The sequence below is a fragment of the Mastacembelus armatus genome, chromosome 13 (genome assembly GCF_900324485.2).
Source record: "Mastacembelus armatus chromosome 13, fMasArm1.2, whole genome shotgun sequence".
Classification (NCBI taxonomy): domain Eukaryota; kingdom Metazoa; phylum Chordata; class Actinopteri; order Synbranchiformes; family Mastacembelidae; genus Mastacembelus; species Mastacembelus armatus.
Window position 1 is genome coordinate 10,580,678 of NC_046645.1, and position 11,899 is coordinate 10,592,576.

Consider the following 11,899-nt stretch of genomic DNA (forward strand, 5'->3'; position numbering starts at 1 on the left):
GACTGTCAGTGAAGGATGATGTGTGTAATATTTTCATGTTTTCCTGAGATGCAGTTGTCTCTATGCAAACAGATCAGTGTTTTGAGGAGACGCAATCACATTTCATATTGAGGGTGGGAGCAGTCTCACCATGTCTGAGGTGTTTCTGCAAATTCAAATTACCTTAGCAACGAGCCCACTGCACAACGAGGTGTTAGAGGAGGTGCTGCTATGTTAACAACCTGTCCCTCTCCTCTCTGCAGGAGCTGAGATCCTGGGAGGAGGCGCTGGCTCGAGCGGCTGAGGAGCAGAGGGAGCAGGAGGAGCAGCTCAAGAGGAGAGAGCAGGAGCTGGCGGAGAGGGAGATCGACATCGTGGAGCGGGAGCTGAACATCATCATCCACCAGATGTATCAGGAGAAACCCAGCGTGAAGAAGAGAAAGGGCCACTTCAAGAAGAGCAGGTTACTTAAGCTGGGCCGAGACAACAACAGCATCAGTCTGCCCTCTGGTGGGTGCAAGGAGGAACAGCAGGCAGTTTGTTTCTGGGACTGTTTTTTAGGTTCAAGAATTATATTTTAAAATACCAAGGAGCAAGTCACTTATGTGGCTTGTATTGAAGCACAGGCTGTTTGTGTGTGTGTGTGTGTGTGTGTGTGTGTTCCCAAACAAAAGATCTGGCAAATTAAAAATGATTTATGTTTAAATCTTTGCTGAATAGTCTTCCCTGTGCTCTGCAGGCTTTGAGCATAAGATCACAGTGCAGGCATCTCCCAGTGTAGACAAGAGGAAGACCCAAGGGAGCGAGAGCACCACCCCACCTGCCAGCCCAGGGGTCATACCCCGACTGAGAGCCATTAGATGTGAGTGCACACACCCCAAATGTGAAAACAGTTGGTGTGAAAGCAACAGAAATGTAACATGGGATTTTTAAGCCTGCTGTTTTTTATTTGGAAGCATCAGTATCAGAAAAATTAAAGTGCTGTAAGAATCTATAATGATGCACGCTTTCAAACAATACTCAGCTTCTCAATTTATGAAGCACATTTATTCAGCTCCAGTACAGTCCACTGTAACCCTGTGCCCCAAACACTTCCTCTCCCACAAAGCCACAGCACAAATGAGCTGAGCAAAGCAAACGCTCAGGCACAGTGTGGAGCAGGACTAAAACTGTACGCTTCTTCCCAGGTCAGCCACACCTGAAGCTGATCCACTATGACAACACTGTTATCCCAAATAAGGAAGTGCCACTTAGTGGACAGAGGTGGAAATAAATAACTCAAATATATGCAAGTGGAAATGCAAATGAAGAATTATAAAGAATTACTTGTGTAATATAGGACTGTTTGGGAGGTGTGTACTCCTGATGGGTGTGCAGTTACAGACAATGAGCACTGGAAGAAATCCAAGTCAATTCTTGTTTATTGTTGAGTTATTTTGTAAGGGTTGTTGCCAGGAGCATCGCTCTTATACAGTTTAATACAAACAGAGGGAATTAGATGAAAGGAAAACTTAAAGGGCACTACCACTATACATTAAGTCTATTTTAAACACGGGCTATTTGCAAGTCCGATGCCACCCAAACACAGAAACAAGAGCAGTCAAGCAGAATACAGAGTTCTGAGAGAAAAACACTGAAAAATTGGCATTAATCATATAACAATAAATCTTGGATTCTCAGGCATGTAGCTGTATATCTTTGTCTCCACTATGTTTCCAGCAGGCTGCAGAATCTCTAAAACAATCCTCTGTCTTACCCTTAACTAAAACTTAATTCAACTTGACATAGATGCTGCATGTTCTTCACTGTGTCATCTGCAGGCATGCTCCAAAAATCTCTCTATCTTGCATTATATCAAATACATTAAATATCCAAATACATTACATGGTTTTCTGATGGGTTTATTGTTTGCGCTGTCTGTCAGTGACACCCAGCGACGGCAGTAAGACGTGGGGCCGCAGCGCTGTGTGTAAGAAGGAAGACCTGACGGCCAACAAGAAAAAAGGACGCACCTGGGGGCCGAGCTCCACCCACCAGAAAGAGAGGGTTGGCGGCGAGGAAAAGTATGCGGACATTTCACTTACATGCAGACTGAGTTGACATTAAAGGCATTTGTACAGTGTGCAGAACAATCACTACCCTCAGAGTCACGATATACATTATTGAAACTGGGTTTTGGCACTTGACTCATGAATTGTCTCTACAGATTAGTTCTTGACACATAGGGAACGAAAACCTTTCCATCAATATCTTATTACAGCGGGTGGTAGCAAAACAAACATCTGTTTTAATGTGGTGGAAAAACAATCCATGTTGTGTGTGATTACTGGCCAGATATTATATGATCCTTTCTGATCTAAAGTATAATGTAGAAATGAGTTTTACTGCAGTATTTCTCTGTTTGCAGACTGAAATCACTAGGTGAAGGGTGCAAAGTTTGGTCATCAAGTGCACCAAACCTGGGGAAATCCCCCAAACATGCGCCTATGACTGCTGGCTTCTCCAGCTTGAATGAAATGGGTGAGACTTTAGTTTTAATTTAAGATCTGCATCACTAACTGAGCAGGAAAAAAACTCATCTTAAGCCTTTTTCATTTCCCTTTTTTCTTTTTTCATACAGAGGAGTGCAGTGAGCTTGAGGAATCACCGGGGTCCATGCTGCCCTCAGAGACCAGCAGTAATGGGGCCATGGAGGACTCGGGATCCCTGTGGGGCAGTCTGGGGCCCAGCACTGTGCCTGCTGCGGGTAATACGAACTCCTGCCAGATGTCTGGGAGTCTGGGGACAGGCGTGAGCTACCAGGACTCGGTCCGTCGCTGCAGCCAGAGGAAGAAGAGTGATATGTTGTTGTTGGGCTGTGCCTCACTGCTCGCATCTGTCGCCCTGGGACAAGACCTGCTGCAGCTGGGAAAACTGCAGGTAAGAAAACTGCAGATGAACTGAAAGCAGAAAAACATCCCACAGTGGACTCAGCTTTGATTTACAAAACCTCAGCAGAAGAAACCACCAGGAACTCACTTAAACACTAGAGGAAAAAGCTGGGGTTTTGCACCTAAGTAGTATAAATTACATAATGAATAAATGAAAGTAATGCAAAATTAAAAAGGGACAACCCTACAGTTGTTATACAGAACATTGTAAGTCTCATAAAACATCACACACTCACACTCACTCCTATGGGCAATTTAGAGTCAAATGTTGCAAATGTTCACATTAAAATAAAACTTCGTTTTCAAATTGTTCTGGTTATTTGAAAAGAGGAAAATGTGGAAAAGAAACTACAAGTACAAGAAACAAAGCTTGGCAGATAGTTTGGCTGCGTTTATTCAGCATTTTATCTGACCTGCTGGTATTTTCTCGCACTAAGGCGTCTGGCCTTACAGCACATTAATGTGACCTGGTGTCGTTGTCAGGTGCTTCAGGATGAGCAGGACCACAGAGAGGAGCAGCGTAAGAAGAAGGAGGGTCTCTTCCAGCGGACTGGACGTTTTCGTCGCAGCACGTCTCCGCCCAGCCGAAACCTCTCCCTGTCCCTCTCCAGACATCATGACTCAACACTCCCCTGTATGGACCCTTCACCCTCTGTTACACTCCTCTCTTTGTCCTCCCTGTCTGACTGCAACTCCACAAAGTCCCTCCTCCCCTCCGACCCGGACGAGTACCCCCTGACCCCGATGACAGGGGTCAAAATACCGGCAGCGCCTCCTGCTCCGGCCCTAAACCCGCTCTTAGACCTGCGGGCGGAGAGCTTCAAGAAGGAGCCCAACCAGTCGCTCACGCCCACCCACGTGTCTGCAGCCATGGCCCTGAACAGAGGACACAGACGCACCCCTTCAGATGGGGCGATACGACCACGAGCCCAAACTCTGGGGCACCACAGGACTCCATCAGACGGGAGCATGCCCATGCCTCCTCCACCGGGGGCACCACACATCACAACTAACAAAGGTACAGGGACTCATAAATTAGAATAAGCTGAGGATCAGACTGTTCCTGACCCCACAACACTGGAGCCTGAAACACTGACAAAGTCCAGGGTTTAACATGATGAGTATCTTTATCAAATTTTAACTGAAGGCATTTCTCTGCCTGAAATCATCCAAATTACATCTCATGCCTGCAATGTAGGAAGAACAGATCTTGTAGTTGTAAATTATAGCTAATCCTCACATGTGCAAAGCTAAAACTAGCAAGTGTTTGGCTTGAACAATGACAATGAAACTTTTCTTCTCGTCTCTCATTCATCATTCAGGTACACAGGACACCCTGGACATCCCTCGTCTCCCTGACCCTTCCACCATCTTCCCAGTCCCTCATCGACGCAAAGCCCCCGCCCCACCGATCCCCGACCCGGACCCTCTCTGCCTCATAAGCCCCCTGGAGAGACCCAAGACGTTGGAGTTTGCCCCACGGCCGCGGCCCACTCCAGCCAGGATGAAGGCTGACCCCTGGAAGCTGGGCTCTCTCTCCCGGACCCTGAGCTCGTCGCCAGGCAGCAGCTGTGACAGCCCGCTCGGTTCAGGGGACAGCAGCGCCAGCACAGCACGCCCCAACCTGATGGACATGGACATGGAGGGACAGAATTTGGACCACACTGTTCCTCTGTGTGGACAGCTGCAGCCTGCCACTCTGTGTGGACAGCAATACTCATAGTGAAGAACAGAAAGTGAACATTTCTAATTTTTTTGCATTTAAACCTGTTCCAGGACATTAAAGCTTGGGCTGAATAAGGAACGCCTACTGATGTCTGAGCCGAGCAAAGTGCACTCACTTAGTCTGCAAACACATCCCACTTCTTGTCATGTTTTTAAGCACTTACTGGAAGCCATCCCTCTCGTGTGCCCTTTTAGTGTCCTAATAAGGTGTGAAGCCCTTACAGCAAACCTTCCTTTGATCGTGCTCTCTAACCTGCATGACACAAGGGGTCCTAGAGGCCTCGAAAAAGCCTTGTAGTGTGCTAACCGGACATAACACTGTACCTGCTTCTTAGTGCCCCATGAACAGGTTGCATTTGCTTTAAGACTCACAACCCTCAGAAGCCATTTAAATAATTAAAAAGCCACTTTTTGACTTTGATAAATGTTCATTTAATTCCGTCTGCTTGCACTTTTGCCTGTGTGGCCGCCTACTTTCTGTTCACGTCTTTCCTGTCTCACACTCCAAAAGCCTCCATGATCTTCATTCATTACTTCACTTAAAAACTCATCGTGTCAAAGATGTATCCTGACAAAAAGATAAGCAGGACTGTTTAAAAAAAAGAAATTTAGAAAATAGTGTCCTTGTTCTTATTTTGCACGCTGTTCGTTCTGCAGATGCACGAACACCTACTTGTTTAGCTCTGCCTTCATCATCACACGGGTCATTTCTTCTGTATGGGAGTCATATTCCACTTCCCTCTGAGACTAAGACAGGAAAAAGCCTTTTTTTCTTAAAGCACTGGCAGACTGGTTATAGCTTCAGCCTTGTATTGTTAAAAAAACAGAATTTATTTTCTTAGTGCTTTTATCATCCCTATTAGTAAGAATGTTTTTCTATTGGATTGGCAGAAAAACATTCATATATATGTGTATATATATATATATACACATATATATATATATATATATAATATATATATATATATATATATATATATATACACATATATACACATATATATTACTGTATATGGATGTGAATGAACAAAAGGTTCATTTTGTGTGCTGGTGCTTTTTCAGTGCATGTTCATTTGTGTGTGAATGGTTGCAACACACATATTCATCTGTTGGTCTCTTCCATTTTTTTTCGATTAAACCATTCCTTACTAGCAGTCAGGAGCGCTCTGTATGGATCCCATTCATGCTACTAAAAATGGACACAAAAAAAGGCAACACAGAGGGGAACATCCTACCTGATTTCAACATCAACCTCACATGTGCAACTGGTCAGTCTCTCTGTGGACTAGTGGACTCGGCACAGAGTCACAGCTGACAAATCTACTTTTGTGTCTGGAGTTTTCAAACAGTGGACAGTTCAACTTGGCTGCAGATGGCATTGACTTGACTGTGCACATTTCTCTAGGTGAGTGTGTGTGTGTGTGTGTGCGCGCGTGTTGTTATTTGTATGGGATGGTGACAATCCCATTGGTAGAAGAGTGAGCCCAAACTCATTCTCCTCGTGTGGTCAAGAACACTGAGTATTTATTAAAGTTATTGTTATTATTGGAAAGACTTAATTATTATTACAATGCTCTTCCTAGGATATCTGTATATATTTGTTAATACAACAGGAAAAAAAAAAACAAGGAAAACTAGGAAAGCTCTTAAACGTCCATGTTGTCTCCAGTCTCCAGGATTAAGTGTGAAACGTGACGAATGAGAGAGGAATTAAAAAAAAAAGATGAAGAAAGATGCTTCGGTGTCAGTGCTACATCTTTTTTTGCTGTCATGAGGTACTAACAGTATGATGCTTCTATATTTAGTAACTTTAAAGAAATTTAGACTACAGTACTCCTGTATTTTTAAGAATTTAAAATGTCCATTGTCTCATGTGAGTAATTCTGCCATCACTGTGAAGTGGAAGGATAACACTCAAGAAAAGCACAAATATTTCAACCCTGTATCTGATTACAGTCCTGAGACCAGCTGTCAAAGACGACTGCAGTAACACATAAAATCCTCTAGGCGTCACCCCTGTGTCCTATGATGTCATAGCATTTCCCAATCTGCTGTTTTTCTCCATGTAATGCATTCCTATAGTGGCTCTCTGACACTGCAGTTACTATAAAAGGCAGATGAAGATGCACTGATGCATTGAATCCAGTTAATGAAGATTCAAGCGTTAAAAAGAAGATGGTAGAAAGGACAGAAATCTTTTAAATTCCAAACGCAACACACTTCGATAGCAACCTTTGACTGTAAGGACAGAGCCAGGCATATGCAGAGTGTTAGAAAACACACTCCATTGCTGGGACTGTCACCGTGATCGCCAATCAAGCACCCATCCAGACGCCAGCCAGTTACCTAGCAACCCCTCTTCACTTCCATGGTGATGCTATTGAAAGCAGCAACAAAGAAAACGGTAAAAAAGGGATGATGGGCCTCAAAATGAAGTGAGGAAGAGAGGGAGAGGTGTTACACAGCCATCAGAAAGAATTCAAGAGTGGATGATTCCCAGTTCACACACACACACACACACACACACACACACACACACACACACTTCATGGTTTTGTCAACAGCTTTTCACCACATATCCTGCTGTCCATCATCCTATTGTTCCATTTTCTTTTGTTTTTGGGAGTAATCATTTCATAGATAGAAAATGGACAGATTCAGGTGATGGCACATCAGAGAGGATGAGAAGAGGACAAAAAAGAGAAGATGAGGGTAGAAGGATCAAGAGGAAAGAGTGTGTGTGTTTGGGTTTCTGTGTATGTTTTGTGAAGTGAACAGCTAACCAGATTGCCTGCCAGTTGGTGTGTCCTCATATCTGCAGACGAACTGCTGTTGTCTTTTACTGAAGCTTTGTCAGATCATGACACCATGAATCAAGATTCGCACCAAATAATCTGTGTATTGAATATAGTATAATGAGCCTGAGCCAAGCAACACCATGTCAGAGTGACTGATGAATGACATATTCATCCATTCAATTTTACATGTCAAAGTCAGTTTACTCGTCAGAGATACTGATACTCTTCAGCCTGTGAAAGCAGCTGTGCAGTAACATCTGCCACAGATCAGAGCAGGAAGAGCTTTGTGGAGTCGGAATAAATAACTCTCTAGCTGACTACTAATTTCTAACAGGACGCTGGAGCAACAAACTGAGGGCACTGTGGTGGAAAGATGTGGGTGTTTAGTAGGCAGGGAGGGTCTTAGGATCAAAATGGTATTGGTTGCACTATATCTGCCATTTTTGGAGCTTGGCACACAATAAAAAAGAACAACTCTGGATATCTTCAGATGTGCTGCCTCAGTTTGGACTATTTAGTGTTTCTGACAGGCTCAGGTTTGGCTCAGCCTTTGTCTGTGTTTTTTCTTTTTCTTCCAGGAAGTCAGAGGGTGCAGCTGAAAGCCTGTTTACTAACGCGGAGCACATGAGTAGGCCTGGCTCAGGTGTCTCTAACGAGACATGTACAATTATCCCACTTTTGTTTTATTTTTTAACATCCACACTCTCAAACAATCAGTCCACTCAAAGTGATATTTTATCCAGCACACACACCTGATTTACCAGATTTTTATTGGCATTTTTCTAGGATTGTGTGTTTTCTTCCTCTCCCTAAAATTGGGGGATTTGTGAAAGACATGTCCATGTAGATATATATAGTTTGTTTAGCATCATGGAGCCAGAAGGACTTAAAGGTTAAAATTTAAGGGTTCAGAAATACTGGATCCTACATTTCCCATAATGCAACCAATAGTATCTTTATAACTCTTCCCACTTGGCAGGAAGAGTGACCTACAGCAAAACACTTTCACCTCAAAATCATTAATAAATGAACTCAAGATCCATTTAGCAGCTACTCCATAACACAGAACAATTTACAATCTGTGCTAAATATATATATACTTAAGCATATATATATAAGTGAATTGAATTAGTGTTGCTCTCAGACTGCTGCATTGCTGGGCTTGCAATAGAAACTTAAAAAGAGATTAAAGCCAATGCAACAGAACCAGACATATCGTTTTCTGTGCTATACACTTTGCTTTTTTTTGTCAAAACCTGGTACCTGGTGTCCCTCGACCTGACCCTCTGTATTTGGGTTTTTATATTCTAACAATAGCTAATGCAGAGATGAGGAATGTGCAGCAGAACTCTGATAAGCCGACTCCATACCATCCATCCATCCATCCATCCATCCATTTTCTATACCCGCTTTTTCCTGAAAGCCAGGGTCACAGGGATCTGCTGGAGCCTATCCCAGCTCTCTCTCGGGTGAAAGGCAGAGGTACACCCTGGACAGGTCACCAGTCCTTCACAGGGCCACATAGAGACAAACAACCTCACACACTCACACTCACTCCTATGGGCAATTTAGAGTCACCAATCAACCTAACATGCATGTTTTTGGTTTGTGGGAGGAAACCGGAGTACCCGGAGTAAACCCGCGCAAGCACGGGGAGAACATGCAAACTCCACACAGAAAGTATTTCTGTGAGGCAACAGTGCTAACCACTCAGCCACCATGCTGCCCGACTCCATACCAACCAGTTTTATTTTTCTTTTCAAACTTCTGCCTTCATCCGGAGAAACTTGTGTACTCAGCTCTACTCCACAAGACCTGAAAACAAACCTGTGGATTATCCCTTTAACTGAAATGACTTCTGACCAGACAACGACTTTTCTCTTTGTTTGAAACTTTATTCATAATCTTCATTTTCCAATCAATAGTGCATTCCCGGGCTAGCAGTTCAGTTCACGGAGGCCTGTTGGATGTTCGGATGCTGAATGGGAAAAAAAAAAGGCCTCTTGAGAGTGAGGCGAGACAAAAATGCAGTCATAGCTTGGAGGTCCTCAGCATCGTGTCCTCTTTTTTTGTCTCCATCAGCACAGAAACTTACAGGGCGGAGGTCTGTGGCTGTGAGGAGCAGCTCTGCCAGCAGTCCGTCAGAGTCCTCATCCACTCCTGTGTTACTGGGCGCCTTACTTTACAGAAACAGACGATTGGCCCGACCAGTGGTCATTCAGAGCGTGGATGGGGTCAAAGGGCACTGCACACACTCTGAGCCTGTTCTGGCTCCCTTGATTGAAGGGATGCCAACAGAAATACCACCAAATACAGACACAGTCACAAAGCAGCTCTGTATGGGAGCTACAGGAAGATCCTCTTTTCTATCTCTTGCTTTTTCTTTCCATTCATGAAGGAGTAAAATAAACCATAAAACTTTCCATTTTTATTTTTTTTTTATACATTTGTATCATATATTCACAAAAAACTACTTTGACATTTGACAAACATTTACCTCAAATAACATCAAAGTAAAAGAGCAAAAATAACACAGCCAGTAGTTTCACTTTTCTGTCTCTTTTTTGTTGTGCTTTTTGTTGTTTGTTTTCTAAGCTACACTGATATAGAGATCATGGTATCTCCATCTCTACTTGCACAGACAGCGTGTTGTCAGATTACGCTCACAATAACAACCTTGGAGTCAGCTCTTCCATTAATCAACAACCAATCAGCCAGAAATGAACTGGTTTTATGTTCAGCTAGTTATCCCTAGATGGTCGTAGTACACATTGAGCAAGAATGACTTAGCACAGCGAGACAAAAACAAGAGAGCGGACTGGTGCCGTGGAGAGAGGACCATGGGAGGAGACCTATCCCCGAGGGGCCAGTGGGTTAGTAGACTCAGCTCAGGCAGCCATGGAGACCTAGCCTGCAAGTGCCATCCCTCACCGCTGTTTGCTGATTTATCTCCTCTGGGAAACCAGGACCGGAGAGAGACGAAGAAAACAGAATACAGAGGCAGATCTAGAAAGTGTCTGCATCTGTTAGCCCTAATCAAACCCCAGAGCTTGGCGATTGCTGACAAAATCAAACGTCGTTCACTTACTGTTCTGAAAAACAAGATAAGATAAACTTTATTCTTTGCTCTAGGGAAATTCAGGTATGTATGTCAAATAAATGTCACATAATTTGAGAGTTAATTTCAGCGATGTAAGCACCAATTATCAGTAATGGAAACTGGAAGGAAAAAGAAGATTTAATTCAGTAAGAGCAGAAAGATAAATGAAGCAGTAGTTCAGCATTTTGAGAAATGCTTTCTGCGGGGAGGTGGATGGTGAGTGAATCTTTGTGGAACAGGGCTAAACTTTATGTTGTGACACCTGCATTTCCTGCTAAGACGAGACAAAATGTCTGTATTTACTGTCCACTATTTTAATTAAGTCCAAAACTGGAGTATCCACTCTACAATGGATGATAACAATGATTCATTCAAATTAAGATTCAGGATGTATAATACTGGGAACCACTGTTTAAGATCTAATGGTGCGCTTGTTTTTTCAGTCTGGTGTGAAACACCTCTACTCGCCTGCACACAGCCCTGACCTCAGCCACATCTGACTCCTTAGGGATGAACTGGAGTGCCGACTGTGAGCCAGACATTACCCTTCAGCGTCAGTACTGCTCATGTGGTTGAATGGGAGCACATCCCTGCAAAACCTGTGGAAATCCTCCCCAGAACAGCGGCAGCTGTTGTAGCAGACTAATGTCTGAAGTTTAGTGATGAGATGTATAATGATAAATGGGCTCTAAACTTTTCTTTGGGTCTCCACTGCCACGGCAGAGCTGCAGCTGCTTCACTGGGGCTGATGATGGCCTACTTCTCCCACCACTGGAGCCTCCCTGTATCATGCTGGTCTCTTCAAGGCATGGTGCCGTCTCTCCAGAGCCCCATTGACACATTTAGGTCCCTATTTACCTCCTGTCAGGTCACTGGAAACAATGGGGAGGGAAATCTTTTACAGTACCTTTTATTGATTTTCGTCCTCCACCTCTTTTTAAAATTACTTAAGCTTCTCTTATCTCTCGACTTGGCCGAGGGGGATGGCATCTTCAATATATTAAAGATTCCCCCTTTTCCAGATACATATTTGATACCTATTCTACTGCTGTGATCACAGTCTGTCGCCACCTTCTGTGTTTATAAAGGGCAGAATGGATAAAAAAGAGGTATGAGCAAACAGTTCAGTGGCAGCATGCCATGACAGAAAGCAATAGAGCAGATATAGTCCCTATCCCATAACTCTCTGGAGCCTCACATCACATGCAGGAGGTGGGCTTGCACACGGGAAAGAGGAAACTGGGTTTCATGGCATCCGAGACGAGGGAAATTCATGCTTTCACAAATCATCAATCCAACCTTCTGCAGAACAGGGCAGGCACATTTAAGCCTGTGGTAAAGCTATTATAGAAGCAATATTGGCATTA

At 43.7% G+C, this 11,899-nt stretch overlaps 1 protein-coding gene across 1 annotated transcript in view; it reads left to right on the top strand.

The window, feature by feature from the left end:
* map3k10 (mitogen-activated protein kinase kinase kinase 10) overlaps positions 1 to 5,484 on the top strand; it is a 29,674-nt gene extending 24,190 nt beyond the window's left edge. The window contains exons 5-11 of the mRNA XM_026299388.1: positions 243 to 489; positions 719 to 841; positions 1,904 to 2,042; positions 2,387 to 2,499; positions 2,600 to 2,898; positions 3,393 to 3,927; positions 4,232 to 5,484. Of these exons, the coding sequence (XP_026155173.1) occupies positions 243 to 489; positions 719 to 841; positions 1,904 to 2,042; positions 2,387 to 2,499; positions 2,600 to 2,898; positions 3,393 to 3,927; positions 4,232 to 4,632 (1,857 nt within the window). The 3' untranslated portion in view covers positions 4,633 to 5,484. The remainder of the gene's footprint in view (positions 1 to 242; positions 490 to 718; positions 842 to 1,903; positions 2,043 to 2,386; positions 2,500 to 2,599; positions 2,899 to 3,392; positions 3,928 to 4,231) is intronic.
* Positions 5,485 to 11,899: the final 6,415 nt, after the last annotated feature.